This window comes from Phaethon aethereus, assembly GCF_964289735.1.
Source record: "Phaethon aethereus genome assembly, chromosome: 1".
Lineage (NCBI taxonomy): Eukaryota > Metazoa > Chordata > Aves > Phaethontiformes > Phaethontidae > Phaethon > Phaethon aethereus.
This window is the reverse complement of record NC_138575.1, coordinates 91327681-91346376: the sequence shown is the minus strand read 5'-3', so window position 1 is coordinate 91346376 and position 18696 is coordinate 91327681. Positions and strand designations below refer to the sequence as shown.

Genomic DNA, 18696 nt, shown 5'->3' with positions numbered 1-18696 from the left:
TCAAACTTCCTTACATTTTGATAGCTACAGTACTGACGTATAAGTCACTCATCTCTTTGCCTTTGCAGTTCTCTGCAGCCAACACTGCTAAGCAACCCATTTCAGGCCAAGACCTGTAGCCTGATGTTAGTATATGGCTGATGGGTTTCAGGGGAAAAAAACCACCAGGCTAAGTAATCTCCTTGCACAGGTCTATCTCCAAGGGTAACCCACTGCATGATCCAAAAGCAGGAACTTATTGGAGACTGTCAGATCAGAGAAGTTTTGATTCATAGCACAGGTTTCCAAAGCAAAGGAAGCTGAGGCACTGCAAGCCCCTAGTAGGCAATGGAGCTGAGCATGTTTAAACGTTAAGTATTTCAAGCTTATCCAAGTGAGACAAAGCTGCTTTTGCTCACACCCATAGACTCTGGAACTGATCAGAGACTAAAGCTCATTTTAACATCAGTTAGACACCAAAGGGAGAATGAAAACATGTAGTTAGCTGATGAAAAAATGCATCACTCACAATGCAGTAACTCAATGGCATCTCCTTGCACTTTCCAAAACCAAGCTTGTTTCAAGGGCTGAAAGGAGCCAGAAATAATTCCCTCACCTCTTGCTCTGGCTCAGTTTTGGGTAAGAATTTGGAAGAGGAGTTTTGGATAACAAGAGTTGTTGGCACTGTCAGCATCTTCCTTTACTCTTCATTGTTTCTGATGAACACTATTCCTGTCTATGCTCCTGCTGTCTGTACCCAGAAAGGCATCTCTTCATCTGCTCTATCCCTACTACGAAAGCTGCCAGTATTTTGAATTTTGCTCCCACTTATAGCTGTCTTCTACTATTCATTGGCAGCCTCCAGTTGTTCCAATACGGTCAGTTTTCCTCTCAGACTAGTTTTTCCAACCTTTCCCTCCTCCATTTCAATCACATTTGGATTTCCTCACATGCTTTCTCCACTCCACCTTTGCCCTTATTCCCTTTCCTCATTTGTTCCCTCCAGTCTCCTTTTTCATCTCTCTGCCACACTTCTTCCTTCCCAGCTCCTTCTTTAGATGCACCATCATTGGCTTCTATCAATAACCTAAGATTGGGCCTGGTCCCAAGACCAGCATCACTTGAAATTGCTGCTGGTGACTTGTAAGAGGCAGTCCTTTCCATGACCGATACCCCACGGCATGCAAAGAGAAAGCTGAGTTATTGCATATTCTCCTTTCTAAATCAGAGACTATAAAATGCAGATTAGAGTCTTGCAGAAAGTCTTTGTAGCACTTTTTTCTTTTTTTTTTCTTCTTTTTTTTTGCAAGATTAGCAGAACTAAAGACAGCATTCTGGCCAAATTCCAGTTTAGGATAATCTCTTCGCTATTTCAGATAGATGCTGCATTGTTTTTCCACTTCCTAGACCCAGAGGTTAGTTGGTAAATGGCTGTCACGTTCTCTTCGAAGTTAAAACGTCACATATCGGGGAAGAGGCCTCACTAACTCAGAAGGAAGCACTGGCAACCTTCCTCACTAGGTATGTCGTGCCACCCTGGTGTTCCTCACACCTCCCTCTGATGCTCTTGGTATGGGACCTGCCTGAGACACGGAAGCTGGGCAAGCTACTATCCTTCTCTGCCCTCACTGTCATTCAGTGTGGTACTCTCCACAGCTGTAAGAGCCCACTTTTCAGTACTGGGTGATGAAAACATCTGAGACCCTTAACATTTAATAATAATAAAATAATAATAAATTAATAATAATAATAATAACAATAATAACAATAATACTGAGCATTTTGTACCAAAAAGAAGACGATACCAGCATCATTCAACCACTGAGGGGAGCAGGATGTGGAAAAAGAAGGAGTGGCTTAAGGTCTCTCCCTGAGTCCAGCAGTGGCAGGAGCAGAGCTTGCCACAGCCTGTGACATGCCACCGGTGTGACTCCTACCACCTCCTTCGCTCTACACAATTCAAGCTCCAATCTGAGCAACTCAGCCTTCATTCACGTGCAAACACCAGAATGGAAAGAGAAAAGCAAAAGGTGTGCTTTTAAGCTGCCTTCATCTCCACCAGGCCACCAAACCCGATGCAGGATAAAGGAAGCCAAGCTGAGGGTGCAAAATCTCACTTCACACGTGAACGTCCATGCTCCCTCTGAGCCACCAGTACTGCCTCGGCGCCGGGCCCGGCGTGGACAGCATCGCCCAGGGCACAGCGTCGAGCTCTTCCCAATATTTCAGACGGCTGTGCTGCTGGTAGCTGGCAAAAGCACCCAGCCGAAACCCCTGACAGGTGTCAAATCGCCCAAGCAGCGTCACTGGCCCAGCCAAGTGAGCTCGAGGAGCCATCTGGCCAGCGGCGCGGAGCCCGCGTGCCGGGGGCCAGCCTCTTGCTCCCCAGGCCGGCATAATTGGACATTGTTCGGCCGCTGAATCGCCGCTCTGTCGGGCTGCAGGCTCGTCTCGTAGGGACCTGCTAATTAACATGCAAACTGCCGAGGGAAGGAGAGGGTCAGAGATGGCCCTCACCCCTTCCTCCCCCCCATAACAAACGGGAGGTTTGTATGCAACTGCAACACCCCGACGCAGGGAGGGGAGAACGGGTGGGGAAGCGGAGGGGACGAGAGAAGCCCCTTGAATACTTCCCATTCAAAAACAAATGCAGGAGCCCTCATCAAACGTGGGTGAGGGTTTTCCTGCCATGCCCAGGTTTTCGCTCGCGCCCAGAGAGCTCGGCGGCGTTCAGTGCCACACTTGCTGCCTTCCCTCCCTCGTCCCGCACCGGCCAAGGCCTCACTTTCCGCCACCGCAGCCCAGCTGACGAGCTGAAAGCACTATGCAGGGACACGAAGGTCCCAACCTTTGTACGGGCATTGCCACGAGGTAAAGCAAGTAGCACTATTGCTGTCAGCCTCTTTTCAAGGAGGCAGAAGTGGGGAAAGTGATAGAAATAAGGCACTTAAAAAGCTAAAATACCTTTCCCTAGGCACCAGAATTGAAGTTGGTTGTACCTGCACTGTCCCCTGAATCACAACTTATACAAAACCTTTTCATATCTTGCAAACATTCTCTGTCAAGAGGCAGGAACACATTTTTCTGATTTTCCCCATTCTCCCAAAGAAAACACACGTCTCTCCTTTTTCTCCCAATGCTCACTTAAATTTGCTTCATAGGTATATAACATTGCAAAGAAAAGCCTTGCTGTCACCCTTTGTCCTTCTGCTAAATCCTTCCACCATCCTGCAGTGAGTTCAAATCTGTAGTAAGAGATGCATAAAAAATCCCAAGTAGGGAACAATTATTAGGGCAGGGATAAGCCTCCAAAGCCCTTAGGATCCAGAGCTGCAGTTCACGTCTGTCTTTAATGCCCAAGGGCTAACATCAATAATTTAACGAGCGCCTTACATCCTGAAATATTTCACAAACTGCAAAAACAAGACTTACTCCACCCACCTCTAGGCTGGGAGGTGGCAGCTGTCGAGCTGGGCAGAGCAACGCTACGTGACAGTTTAGGACACTGAGTAAAAAACAAATCATGGCTCCAGCTGAAATTGCTTCTAGAAAGGGAAAGATGCAGCACAGCACATACATGTGTACAAAAGTCCCTATCCCCTAGAAACAAAAGATAAACCAGAACTTTTTTAAAAGGTTTGGGGCCCTTGTTTTACACTGTGCCCAAATGGCAACATTTCCCTAAATGATGCCAAGTCAACGAATTGACTGAACTGACACTACGCTTGCCATCTTCTGAATCACCCACCCCATTCCTGCAGCTGATTTTCTTGGGCAACTCCCATGCAAGCGCTAACCAGACATAAACCTGCTTAGGGCGTTTGCTGCAAGCATGGCTTAAGGCTGAACAGCAGGACGCTGATTGAGCTGCCATGTTTAGGGGCCTAAGTGGTATCCAGTTAATCTTCTCAAATCTCATTATTGCAGCAGAGTGACAGGTGGGTATTTTAGCAGGCTAGAAATTGAGGACTAATTACGACTCCTAGCCCTTCTTTGTATTTATTACATTAGTTCCTTCCCCACTTCTGAAGCATGTGCTGCCTCCGCCGCCGCGCTCTGCCTACCACCCCGAGGAGAGCGGCTACCGGGTCACTGCGCCTGGCTGACCTAGAGACCGGGCTGCAGGAGGATGTCACTCCTCATCCAGGTTCTGGGGGACCCCAAATCGAAGCTGTTGGGATCCGGAACTGAATTTCCTGCCTCGGATCCCTTTTGTGGCTTTGCGCAGCAAACCTTGGGCAGCAGTATGTGACTGGCGCTCGCTACTGAGTCAGGAAGGAAGAATAATGGACTCAATAGATCAAAACCAGCTCTTCCCATTTACCGCTTTCAAGCCTGCCTTAGGCGCAGATGCTTGATGTATTGACTTTGGCAACATGTGCATACTGCCATCCTGGCAATAAAGTTATTGAAAAGGAGAAGGGGAAAAAAAACCCCAAAAAACAACCAACCAAAAAAAAAACCCCCAACTAAGTAAGGGGAACTGAAAACACTTGAGAAAAGGGAGAATCCCCCATGCCTCCTTAGTAACACTGAGCCACCGCCTCAGGCCAACTCCCCCCTCTCTTTTTAGAGGTTCCAGGACATTTGTTTTAACTTTTTTTGCTGCATTCCTCTACCTTGTTGTACTTTTGGTTTCCAGCCGGGACCGGAAGGGAGAGAACAGGATTATAGAAGGAAGTCTGTTGCTCTATTTTTCTGGCTTGATTAGAAGCAGAAGAGGCAATAAATCTCACAAGAGAGTTTGTTCTCATTTAGCGTCTCATGTATCTTAAACTACCTGACCAGAGCAGGGGTAAAGAAAATGCAATACCAAGTGGAGCACACTAGGAAGATAAAAAGAGAAAGCACAAAATGGTGAAGCTGTTCCCCGCTCTGACTTTGCGTAAGGAAAGCAAGCAATCAGTCCTGCTGACAGCTTATTTATTTCACACGAATTGCAGTGCAGACACAAGGGATCCAGAAGGAGGCTCACCCTGCCCGATCACACCTCTGAACCTCCTGAAGTGTGACTGCCATCGCTACCCACAGCACCATAATGAGAGGTGAATAGAAAAACAAGCACTAGTTGCACATGGAGCAAAGGGTTTTCCCCATGCTGGTTGGCCCTGTTGTGCTGCCAAGCTGCCTGTTTGCAACAGGACTGACAGTCACATTCACTGCCGAGATTGCAAATGCAGAATACTAACAGTATCAAAAATATTCCAACTGAAATATTCAGATCCAGATAAACAAACCCCTCCCTTTTCTGCCAGTGTTCTGGGTTTGCTAAATCAGCATTTTTTTTTAATGAGCCGGTGAATATAGACGGTGAGATCAGGCACAGGTCTAGCCTGGATTCTCTGCCCTGCATCCCACATGTAGAGGTAGAGAAAGTTTGCGAGCACGTCAGCACCTTTCAGAAAAAAAGGCAGTACCAGTGCTTTGGTGAAAACCACAGTGGTATCTTTCAAATGAAGTTTGTACTGGAGAACCTGACCCGTTCTCCTGTCTGACACTCTGTAGGAAATGAGTTACACAACTTAGTTACAGCAGGAATGTCTCCTGGCCCTTTGGATGTTCAATCCCTGTTTTAGATATGCAGGTATATCATCTCTAACCATTTCACCATGTGACAGCATTTAATCACATTAAAAAAACAAATGCACACACATTCCCAGATGGGAGAAAGCAAATAAAGAACATGAGATGTAAAGAGAGCTTTGCATTTGGTTTGGGATTTAGTTTTTGTTCTTTCTGTAACTGTTCTGTGCTTTACAGAACTAAACAAAGCCTCCTGTTCCAGGTGATAAATCTTCAAGCTGCTCCTGGCCCCAGAGAGCACAGCAGATAATAGCATTTCCAAAGGCATTTAGTTAGCTGAGCCTTGAGTGTAAAAGAGGGCAGAGCGAGGAGCTGGAGATAAATGGCTGTGAAGCCAGCTCAGCTGCTCAGGGCATATTTCTGAGAGCAGCAGCCACAGCTGAGAATCCTGCACAGGGATGCAAGTTTCCCCTCCCCTTGCCCAGTCCCTGTGCTGGAGAAGGGCATGTAGCAGAGCCACCCCAAAAGGAAGAATTTTCGCCACAAGGCCCCGGTTCAGTGCACAGTGCCTTTAGTGGGGCTGTACAACGACTACCCAAGAAAGGTGTGCTGCTTCACAGCATTATTTGTAGGCTTTTTGTTAAGCCAAGGCTCTGCAAAGCTTTCATCAGATGCAGCATATTAGCATATTATATAAAGCATACATTAATTTGCTTGAACTGGCCAGCAGCAAGACTGCAGAACCCATTAAAGAACAGCAGCCCTTTATGAAAAGACAATTTGTTTTCAGCATTAACCAGGGCAGAAAGGATCCTTAACACCGTCCCGACTGCATGTTAGTTATTGACTGAAATTGCCAGCCTAGGCTGGGAGACCAAGGACAATTTCTGATAGAAACTGTATAAATTACTAGGAACATCGGAAGACTTAGGAAGAATGTTGCCAGTAGGCCAAGTGATGTGATCCTTCCCTGTCTGCTCAGCACTGGTGAGCCCACACCTGGAGTCCTGCGTCCAGCTCCGAGCTCCCCAGTAGAAGAACAACACACACTTACTGGAGCAAGCCCAGTGATTAAGAGACTGGAGCATCTTTCATGTGAGAAGAGGCTGAATGAGCTGGGACTGTTCAGCCTGAATAACAGAAGTATCAGAAGGGATCTTATCGATGTGTACAAATACCTGATGGGAAGAAATGAAGAAAAGGGAGCCAGGTTCTTCTCAGTGGTGCCCATTGACAGGACAAGAGGCACAAATCAAAAACCATGAGATTCCATCTGAACACAATACTTTTTCACTGTGACAGTAGTCAAAGGCTGAATCAGGTTGCCCAGAGAGGTTGTGGAGTCTCCATCTGTGGAGATACTCAAAACTCAGCTGGACACAGTCCTGAGCAACCAGCTTTAGCTGACCTTGCTTGAGCATGGAGTTGATAATCTCCAGAGGTCCCTGCTCATATCAGTAATTCTGTGATTCTGTAACATTTTCTGCTGCGGTTAAGGTAACTCTTCCCATATGCACATTGAATTACCTACGTCCAAGCGGGCATTCAGTCAACCCAGCATTGCTTGGAACTAGGGCTGTCACACACAGCATCAGCTGCTGGCACCAGGATGGAGGCAGGATGGTCTGAGCCTAGACCAGGCTGCTACACCCAAATCAAAGTAGAGCAACTGGGGCAGAGGAATTGAAAGCAAGTGAAAAAAACATGGGTTTTGCTCTATCCCTTTTGGTGCACTGTTCAAGACCAAAAGTGCCTCCATTGGGATGAAAATGGGTAATCTAATCCAGCTGCAGGGTTGTATTCAAGGCAGGAGTGTGAGACAGAAGAGGAGTGAGACTTCCCAGTCTGCTTAAGTGGTGTGTGCTGAAAGACTTGTAGCATTAGGGACTGAACTCACTCTCACACACAATGATAGCATTGATCTGGCATTTGAGTGAGGGTGAAGTTTAGTATTGGTGTCTATAACTTCATTATATGCAAGGGCCTAAACATCTGACAAGCTAGGTCTCAAGCCTGTGTTAAGTACTTTCATATCTGTAATCACAGTGGTGCAGAAGACCTGAAAGTCTGTTTGTGATTTCAGGTAAATATAGAAAACAGAGGGTTATATTATTGAATTAAGTATGAAAGTTAATAATACAGTCAGCACAGTTGCCCCACGTTATTTAATTTAACACTAAATTCAATTTATGTTACACTGTTCTCTGTCTGTGTCCATTGTAAACATGCCACAGATTTTTTTTTTGTTGACAATGAAAAACACATTCACTGAAGTTATCAGCAGAGAAGCTGAAGGCTCTGGCATACGAACAAAGGACAGCTGGGGCTTGAGGCTCTGGGAATGTATGGAAAGTAGACACTGACAGGCAACTAGCAACACTAGTTGCCCTTAAAACAACCAGCAGTGGAGCCAATAAGCAGCCTTTGTATTGTAATAAGGCATCTGTAGGTTTCCATGTCAAACCTCTAAGTGCATCTGGAACCCTGTTGGTGGTTCAAGACTGGAGGCAGATACTGGTAGCTCTCCATTATTTAATCTTCGTTCATATATCACACTTAGGAAAACCGCATCCAGTGCAGATCAGACATGCAGTCTAAACCATGATGTGGGCAGTCAATCTGACAGCCACCCCACTCCATGCCCTCCAGAGCAGGACTGAGTATACCATCACTGACAGGCTGTTTTCATTTCCCTTATTACCATTAAAGGAGAAACACTGGAACATAAATCTTTGGCACAACCCTGACTGCCAGCAAATGTTGCTGCTGTAGAACTGCGTCATATATGCAAAGCCTGAGGTACAGATGCAGGCTTTCTAGTATTTTTTTTGTTTCACGAGCTCTCCAAACTAGAACCAGGCCTACACCAAAACTTTGGATCCAAGCACTGCAGAAAACTGGGCATCGCCCAGACTATATGCTCACCATGTCTGCATCAGCCTGTATTGTACATCCACCCTATGCAGTGCCAGCATTTCATCCACAACAGCTATTTCCTTGAACCTTTGAGAGCTGTGATACCACAAGCAGTGAAGTCCCCAGTCCTTGGTTTCCCAAGTTCAGATGAAATCAGCTGTTACCAATAAAGAGAAAACATTTGCTAAATCAGAATAATTTTTCTAATCTAGAATCTGCAGGCAAGACGTGATTCATGCTGTTCGCAGGGTGTGGGGAGAAGGCAGGATCAAAGTGCATGCAAACGACATGTGTGCCTCCTGCAGTGCTTGGTAAGGGAAAAGTAAAGCAGGAGGCAGCATGGAAGAGCTCTCTGCTAATCACACAGCTCTAGCAATGGAAAGTCAATACAGAGCAAGGAGCTGAGCTCACAACATGAATGTTTAACTGCAGTAAAATTGTGCCACAGAGACACAAAAATCCAGCTCCCAGGAACCAGAAACAGATTGAGGAAGTAACACAAACATCATCCAAAACAAGGAGGAACAGTGGAGTAACAGAAGCAGACAGATGGCTTCTGCTCCCGTTGTTCCCAGTGTCTTGTTGCTCTCACTTTGTTGCCATAGAGGCTGATATCTGGGACTCATAACGTGATGCTCCACTTGTGAGAGTGGGTGGAGAAAAAACAACCTTTACTTTATTAAAAATTTCCCCCACACTATCCATTTTGGCTGCAGAGTTTCTTACTCCCCTGTCTGCTGGACATGCCTTGGCAGACTCCAAAAGGCCAAGGAGCAGTTTTCCTCCCAACCCCAGCCCAGCTCCTCCACCTGCCAATTCATGTACTCAGCCCTCAGGGCTCCTCTGCCACAGCACTGTACAATATTACAGTCCACCTTCTTTCACCCCCTGGACTTCAGAGCCCGTCTGTCCCTTTTGCTCCCATCACAAAGATGAGGGGATGCAGCCTTAAGTGTCCACACAGGCTGCATGACAACAGCTAGAGATAGACCCCACAGAGTGCAGGTCATGTGGCTGCTTAGCGTGAAATGTAGAGCAGACTGCAACAGCATGTCAGATAAAAAAAGAGGTTTAATGCATTTCAAGCCAGCCCGTGAGGCTGTTCTTGTCCCCTTGTCCTCCAAGCCCCTGCTGCTTCCTTCCTTGCAGGGAGACAAGTGTTTGCATAGCCTCAGAGTGAGGTAGGTCAGGGAAAAGATCTGTATCGAAAGCAATCTGATCACAAAAAGAGAAAAAGGTTTCTTTTCAGCTTGATCAGTTCTGAAGACAGAAATCCCCAGCGCCACAGTTCCTAATTTTGAGAGTGGGATGAATGCAGTTGTTCGTTATTCTGCAGCCTCCACATTGACATTAATGGTCCGTCAGCCATTTTCCCAGGACTTCCTGCATGCATCGCTAACGAAAAGCACCTACCCAAAAGCATGGGCATGCATTCACTTTGAAAGTTCAACACAGGAAGAGTGGATTAAAAAATATATATAATAAGTGGAGACAAATGCATCTTTGTATGGTACACACTTACATGGGCTGGCATGCACCCTGCATGTTCTTATCCCACAAACACATGCAGTTGCTCATGCTAAGTGTGAGGAAAGCAAGCCACACAACCCAGAAAAGCTGCTTCATATCTGGGTAGCAGGTTTAACGATTGGCTCCGAAGGGAGCCTGTTCTTGAAGAAACTACTTTATTCCTGAGTGGCAGGTCTCCTCATCCATCTGAGCATGGAGGAGGCAGCTTCACAATTAAACGCTTAGGATCAAACTCAGGCAGAAGATAGCACGCTAAGGGACCGTACCAAAACAGCCAAAGAGCTTCCAAGGCCACCTTTCCTTTGTACAAAGCATATTACGGCTGAGTTATTGGTACTGTTTTCCCTCAGAAATACCTGCCTATCCTACAGTAAAGTCTTGACCTACTGCAGCTCTCAGAAGTGGTTAGGATCCTGGTTGGGGAGCCAGTGCAAGCAAGAACTACCATGTTTTTATGAGACCACTAACTAACACTGAATGAAAACTTCCCTTACTCCCTCATTCAAATGCAGTTGCGACAAGGCAGAAGCAGTCACTGCACAGCCACGCAATGTAGAAGAATATCAAATGGGCTACCAATATATTTGTCTCCTTCCCCACATTACCATCCAGGGGCTTGTAAGGGTTTCCTCAGCCATCTCCCTGTGCTACATTTGCAGACAACAGCTCCTTTTCCCTTTCCGGACCCAGGGACTGCTGCTGGCCGGCCCTGGTCTCTGCCACAGCAAGAAGGAGGCTCAAGCGCAGAGCACAAGGGGGTTGGTGGCTTCAAAGCTCCTCAAATGAAGCAGCTCTGTTTCTACAGCAATTAACAAACAAAGCCAATAAGCAGCATTAGACAAAGAGACAGAAAGTGCTTTGGGTGCCACAGGCTCAGGATGAGAGCCACTGAGGGAGCTGTGGGGAGTGTGGGAGGGGGTTGAGGGGAAAAGCTGATCTCATTGCATCCCAACCAGACAACATCAGGCAGGAAACAGATGTACAAGAAACCACAGAGGGGTACAGCAACAGCAGAATTAACTCTCCAGCAAAGAGGGGAAGCTCAGACACACAAGCTGACCCGCACCTTGAGAACAAGGCGTCTAATCTGAGATTTGGCTTTTTGCAGTCCTGGTAGCACCTCTTATCCCAATATCTAGACACCACCATACTAAAAATTAAGAAAACTATTGAGTCTTTCTCCAAGTCTTACCTGGTCCTAAGCAAATGAAGCAAAGGTACCTACCAATCAGTAGTGGTTCCTGTGCAAAGGACTGGATTACCTTTTACCAGCATAACCCAATTTTTACAGATGCTGTGGCTATTTCAATTTTTTTTTTTTTTTTAATTGAAGTTGTACCTCATTGTATACTTGAAAACCCAATCTGAATCTTCCACAGTTAGAAACGCTGGGAATATTAAACTCCATTTTGACTCAGTTCCTTTTACTTTAACAGCTTTGACTTTTTCAGCCCCCTCTTACAGCACTTTTGTGATATAACCAGAAGCAAGACTACTCATTGTGACTGTTTTCTTAAGCAGTCCAGACTGTCTTGCCACAACTAAGGCTTGTGCGCAACCTTGCATCTTGTCTTCTCTGCTGGCCCATCTGTCACTAGAAAATTACACTGTTGTTATTACAGGAACTGGGAGCCTGATGTGCAGCTCCCATTGACTTCAGTAGAGGCACTATGTGCTTTTCTCCTCTGGAAACGAGGCTGGTTATCAAAAGGCCAAAATATGGCTCTAACGTTAATCCTTCAGGGTGAATATCTGTTAGCTCCATTGCACATATACAACACTTCTTTATTAACGTTTGACATAGGAAAATGTTTTAGTAGAGGAAATTAGCGATAATTTCCTCCTGCATGGGTGCCTATCCATGCCCAAAGCCTGACACTGCTTTCCAGTAAAGGTCTGACACTCCAAAAAGGTCACTTACCTCCATGTGTGGATTCAGTGCTGGCAGCAACAGAAGAGGGACTATATGAAATCAGATGACTTTTACTCACTGGTGTTGCCAGATACCATTCTTTTATGTCTTATGTGAGCTTTTCCTCAAATCTACTGCTATTAAAGTCATCATTTGAGACTTTCAGTGTGGAGGAAGAACAGATAATATTTCCCCAAGTTTCTAGCCCCCCTGCCAGTAGAAAGACTTGAAAACATAACTGAGATGCACACTGAAGTTTCAGAAAACAGAAAGCAGAAAAAGAAACCAGCACTGATTTTTATTTTATCTCATGATTTTTGTGGCCTGAGTCATGATTTTAAATGCTTGGGAGCACTGATAGCAGTCTGCCCCCACAAGGAACGCAACCAGTCTCTCTTTTTCTGCCAGCAGGAAAAGGCCAAGTAGGGTCAAATGCGGTAGTGACAGGAACTGACTTAAAATACAGTAAATTCAACACATCTGAGCTTCGAACCAGCCATCAGACAGCAGCATCTGTCCCTCACCACTGACCTGGGTCAGATCTGAAGAATCAGCTTAGGGCTAAAGGCTTTCTATCACATTTTTAATCTCCTGAGCTACCCCACTGTACATGATAAAGTCCTTCCATCTACACCACTCTTAAATACTTTGTAGTTCTGCTGCAGCTTTTATTGTATTATCATAAAGATCTTTATGACAGAGCCTTAGGTACATCTGTCTGGTAAGGGAGACAGTGGGATCTTTTCACCCTTCATTTGAAACGCAGCCATATGTGACACAAACCATAGCAGGTTATTAAACAGTTAAATGACAGGAGAGGAAATGCTGATACCTTAAGCAGAATATAATTCTCTCTACTGGAATTTGGCAAGGACACAGGGACTAAGGTCCCTGCAGAAAGCACAAGCTGCTCTTCAACAATCACAAGCATGTAGGGACTCAAGTTGTGCATCTCCTCCACAAAGCATCACAGCAAGTAGTGCAGCACCCCCTAACTGTAATGGCCGTGTACTAATCCAGAGGGAAAAAAGCCAAATTGAATTGCCTACACTAGCCTTGGCCATCCCCTGTCTTCACTTCGCCAGCCCCAGCACCAGCAAAGCAGGTCTCTTCGCCTCTGTGAGTGTCTAGGAGCAGTCACACAAGGCAGGACTGCAGGATAGTGTAAAGCAGACCCGAACATGAAAGCACAGCCAATCTGACTTGTGTCCTGCCTCTCCTACAGCCTCTTCTTCCTTTCCAGTTAACTATTCTCGGTGCATTTTGAAACCTGCTTTCACAAAGGTCCACCAAAAAACTTTTTCTGGATAGCAGCCGAAGTGCTCTCTCCTGCCTGATCACTCCCAGATACCATGAACAGTCTTACATCTTCATTGCTTCCAAGTAGGGAATAACCAGAGCCTGCATCCCACCAGTTAAACACATAGTACTACCTAAAGCAGAGATAAAGTTATTTCTTTACGTCTCTACCAAAGCCCCTGCTTGCAGGAGCACTGGCTTGTCACTGGAAATAATTCTTCGCAGGACAATTCAACTGCCCCTAAATGAACCATCTCTCCTACCCTAAATACTCTTCTAATTTTGTTTCACAGTTACAGGTTGCAAGTTTGTGATGTCCTGGAGACATCTGAACCTTCCTTTCTTCCCAAGACATCACTTTGGCATACTTGTTCACAATCCTACTGGTCCTGAGAGCCCTACTAGCACCAAAATTAATATCTCAAATACTCTCACTTCCCCCCCCGTACCAACGGATTGAATTGTACCAATCTAACTTACACCCTTCCCAATAAACCTGTAACAATTGAGTCTTTCATTTCTAGATCCCACAGCACTGGGCAATGGGATGTGCTATTCAGCAAATAGCAGTACTGCATAAAGGGAAAGGAACTTCATATTCTCCCCCACTGCTCCTCAGCATGGAGAGATAAGTAGGTTGGAACTGTGAACCATCCCACAAATGAGACTCGAGACAATGTCCTTCCTTCTTGTGCCCAAAAAAACTATTTAAAAAAAAATACAAACTATGGGATTTTTGGTAATAAATTCTGATGTTCTGGTCTAATTTCAACTGCAGTAGCTATGTTTCTCCCTTTAAAATCCTCCTTGCTGCTTCAATTGAATATACCGCCTGTGCCTGCCTTCCCTGCATTGTTTTTCAGTGTTCCTGTAAACAGCTGTAAATTGTTCCTCCACCGCGGCAGCTCATGTTAGCACTGGGTGGAATTTACCTAACTGTACCTCATGCTGGCAAAGTGGTATCAGTTCATTAAGTCTGTTATTTTTGCTATATTAATTCAATTGCCATGAAGGACTATATAAGTTAAAAGATACAGTAATTGTTATGGATGACTCACGATGAAATTGAATGACTGGTTTTCCCCCATACCTAAATAAATGCACATATATAACGTTTTATTTTAGTGATATATGTACTGCCCTCTTCACTGTGCAATGGAAAGGACTACTGTTATGTAGTCCATCCCTCTGCCAGTGCAATTCCACACTGTACTTCATCAGCCACGCTCATCAGCAAATGAAAGACCTGATTGTACAGCCCTCCCCGTACAAAGCTGACATCGCTGCTAGAAGCTTTTTTTGCTTGGAGTAGTCTGACACTGGTAAAAGTAATTCAAACTGGAACATAATGCTAAACTTGGAACATAATGCTCACATCAGGGATGGTAACAGGCATATATTTATTTTTCCTCTTACTAAACTGCAGCTCTTTCTGTATGCCAAACTCAACTGCTTCTCTCATCATCCAACGCTCTTTAAGAAAAATTATTCCACTCCTTCCCTCATCCAGGACTGACCATTTCAAGCTCAGGACCCTCTGATCTTATTGCAATTACATCTTGTCTGAGCTACCATATTCTCATCTGATACCTGGGGGCACAGAGGTCAGGGGGAGGAGGAGAGGAGAGAAAGATAACAGGCAGGGCAATGAAAATATTAGCTCAGCTGCCCCTTACACCTCACACCCACCCCTACTCCAGCCCATCCCGCAGTCTCTGTCCTCCATCCAGCAGTGAAAGGACAATATGGGAACTGTACTGGAGTCCAGGACGGGCAGATGGGACATTCCCAGTTCCTCCCTACAGCCCTGTAGCACTCTAGTCTCGTGGACTCCGTGAGGATTTCAAAGTCTGGGTGAAGGCAACAATAAGTGCAGTTTTGCTTTCCGAACCTAGCTCCCTAAAGTCCTTCTGCCCCCTTCCACAGCCAGGCGAATGGGAGAAGGCACAAGATACAGCTGGCCGCCTCCGTCCACGCTTAGGCAGCCCGAAAGCCCTAGCCCAGTCCTGTCCCCACAGGCAGCACTACTCATGCAAGGGTCATGCAGACGCATCACCAAAGCTATCTTCCAATTGTTCATTCATTGTGAGTAACTGGGCATTGACTCCACTTCCCAGGGATAAACCAGCTCCGGGTTGTCTAGCCCTCAGCCTTGGGAAAGCTCTGGTTTGCAGTTCTACCGGTAAAAAAAGGGGGGACGCGCGCTCTGCTCCTCCACAACCAGAGTGAGAATAAAGAGGCATTTACCATCCTGCCCAGAGCTCTCCAGATACTCCGTCAAGTCGCAGCCGAAAGCGCTCGCGGCTCCCTTCCTCTTGAGTTTCTGCTTGGCTCCCTTGTTCTTCATGAGGTTAGTCCCAAAAGAGGTTCTCCCCCCTCCTGCCTTGCCCCCCTCCCCCCGGCCTCACACTGGGCAACAAAAATCTCACTCTTCTCCTCAGACCACCGCCCGTGTCCCACTCCCGGGGAGCAACATCGGGGGTCCTGTACAGCGTCCAGCCGGAGAAGTAAACATTAATCCCCACCAGATGTTGGGCTGCTCCTGTGGCAGAGGAAGGTCAGGTGAGAGGAGGCTCCCCAGCCGGCAGCAGCAGCGATCATAGCCCAAGCCCGGAAGGGTTCTCATCAGAGGGAAGTGGGTGGTAGATGGGTGCCCGCATCGGAGCTGGCAAGCTGGGGGCAGGCGATGGTGGAGGGGACGTCTTTCCCTCAGCACGGTCCCAGGACCCTCCACGGCCACCTTCTGGGTTTTGTCAGCTGTGCTGTCGCCACTTCCAGCAGAAAGTGTCCCAGTCTGGTTTTCCTTCGCTCGGCTTTCAGAGGAGACTGGAAGTTCAAACGGACTAATGAAAAGGGACCAGGGAAGAGTCTGCACAAGGCTCCTCTTTGGCTCCCCCCCTTCCCCTCCTCCTGCCTTCGGACAGTTAGAGGAATGAGAAACCAGCTTCCTGTCCTGACTCCCGCTTGCTCGTTCTCTCCTTTCCCCTGTTTTACAAATCCTAGGATTATCCAGCTCAAAAAAATGCTGAAAGGAAGTTAGCTGAAGAGGGGGGCGGAGGACCGTTTTTGGCAGTAAAAGTGCATGTGTGTGTGTGTGCACAAGAGAGAGACTGAGGGGAAGGCGGGGAGAGGAGTTGGGGGACGGGGGGAGGAAGAGGGAAAGCCTGCCCTGACAGTCAACAGATAACGGACTGCCTGAGAGGAAATCACTGCGACCGAGCCGAGCCGCAGTCCGCGGTGCGGTCAGGCGCTTCCTGCGCACCCAACGCTCAGCTCTGAAAAGGCCCGAGGCGGGGCTGGCAAGGAGGAGAGAGACCAAGAGCCGCTCCAGTAAACCTCTGCCTCTGTTCATCGAGTCCGTCATCACAAGGCGCCTTACAGCCCTTGAACATGACTGTCACTTCAGAATTTGCCTGCCTCTAACAGAGGCGCAGGCTGGAGCTATGGAAGTGCAAGAAGGGAGCAGAAAGCTGGCAAACTGAAGAGAGGGGGAGAAGGGAAACCATCCACTCCCTCCTCCCCGGCAAGCAGAAACAGATGCTGTCCGGGCATCTAAGTTCACGTACTTTTGAGTCAGCTCCCAAAAAAGGCTCCCCTTGGCCAACGAAAGGATTTAGAGATAAGGAACAGAAATCACCAGTAGCAGCAAGTAGGGAAATGGGACAGGTTTACCCCCAGGCCCTGAGCCTTGATCCCCCTCCCCAACACTTTTCTATACACAACCTTCAATACACACATATCTCTGCTCATAAGAGCAGTCACTTGTAGTTTTTTAACCCAGAAATTCAGACCTCTTTACAGGGCTGGCTATGCTGGTGGGCTGCATGCTTCACCTAGGGAGGCAAACTTAACGCTGCTAAGGCTTCGCTACCCCCTCTTGCTCCACACCAAATATAACTGTATGGGTCTGGGTGAAAAATAAACAAACAAACGAAAAACAGGAAATTGCAGCTTTTCACCAAAAATCAGACCAAAGATGGGGAGAGTAGTTTTTGTCTGGAGGAAAACTGGCCAGGAAACAGGGCAAAGGACCCCCTTAATCCACCTCCCTCCTCAACCCTGGGGTCCACACACTCATGCAGCAGAGAAACCCATCTCCTCCCACAGACCTCTGCAAACTCACCACCTTCCCCCTTTATTTTGACAAAGTGCCATTTTTCAGACAAATCAAACCTTCAACTGCGATCTGACAGCTGCCAAAAGCTATTCAGGTTCTGTCTGTTGGTATGGTAACTTTTTTTTTCCCCCTTCAAAAGTGGTGGATGTTATCACTTCACATACAAGAAAAAACACCAAGAGCCCTAGTGAAGGAGCTTGAGCAATTATAACTCCTATTGTGCAGTGTATCAGCGTCATTATCATCATTATCCCCATTTTACAGCTTGCTGGCTGACGGGTTGAGGGGAAAATGATTTGCAGAAGGGTGCCAGAGACATGTCTGGCCTGTCGGCTCCCAGCCTTCTTCTTCTGCTCCCAGGCTAAGGGAGGAAACTGAGCTCTCGTCACCAGACTGATGGTTGTTCTGAGGGACCTTCAGTGCTCACAAAACACTTAAAACTTCCTTGAATTTATTCTGGGCTTCTCACAGCACCTTGATGTCAAGTCAGTGCACGGGATCCCTCCCCGTTCCGGCACGCTGCCAAACCCATCGCGTGCCACAGTGCATCCTGCCTGCCTGCCAAGGGGCAGACTTCAAACGCGTTGGACAGACAACAGGACGCTCAGATCTGGGTGTCTCACCAGGCCATCCTCTCGCTGCCCAGGCAGCTGGCTGCCTTCTGTAGGAAGAGAAAGACTCTCCTTGCCCCCTCAGGGATGAGGCACGTCCTCCTCCACATGCCAGCCTTCTCCCACAGGGATGAGCACTGGACCAATGGGGGAGAACCACTTCACCGCTGCGAGTAGCCACACCGTCTTCTTCAAAGTCCTGAACTCCTCCCTGCAGATATCTCTCTCCCTCCACAAACCAAACAGGACATTTAAACTCCCCGTGCTGGTGTCCTCCATCACCCTATGTCAGACAGCGTCACTAACAGGGTCTGTGTCCACAGCCCTCGCCTGTCCCTTCAGCTGGTGACCCACTGCACCACACTCCTGCCCTCACCTCCATGCCCTCCCTCACCTTAGATACGGTTTCCCCCCCTCCTCCTTTGCAAGCCTACCCAAACAAGATGTCTTCAATAGAAGGTTTCTTTAAAAAAAAAAAAAAAAAAAAATCAACCCTGCATGCATATGGCTTCCTCACATCACCAGCAAGGGAGCTATGGCCCCAGCCGCAGCAGGGCAGCCCCAGCCCTGGCATGGCCACCACGCAGCACAGGCCCACTCCCCTTCCTTGCGTAGCTCTGCTCCAAGGGGCCTCAGTGGCCCATGGGCCAGCCCGCTGGGTCAGCCTGTCACCCTTGCCCCTTGGTGTTTTTCACAGGTTGGTAGGTATTTTCAGCTGAAGGCACCATTTCTTGGAGTTGGCTCTGTGGTGGTTCCCTGCAGCTGCTGAGGGAGGCACTATCTTTGGGACCCATGATGGTGGGTCCTGC

General features: G+C 47.3%; 1 protein-coding gene across 1 annotated transcript in view; it reads right to left on the bottom strand.

Moving 5' to 3' along the window:
• ARHGAP31 (Rho GTPase activating protein 31) overlaps nucleotides 1-15506 on the bottom strand; it is a gene marked incomplete at both ends in the record, with an annotated part of 51626 nt that extends 36120 nt beyond the window's left edge. The window contains one exon of the mRNA XM_081996407.1: nucleotides 15407-15506. Coding sequence (XP_081852533.1) covers nucleotides 15407-15506 — 100 coding nt within the window. The remainder of the gene's footprint in view (nucleotides 1-15406) is intronic.
• Between the last annotated feature and the right edge of the window lie 3190 nt (nucleotides 15507-18696).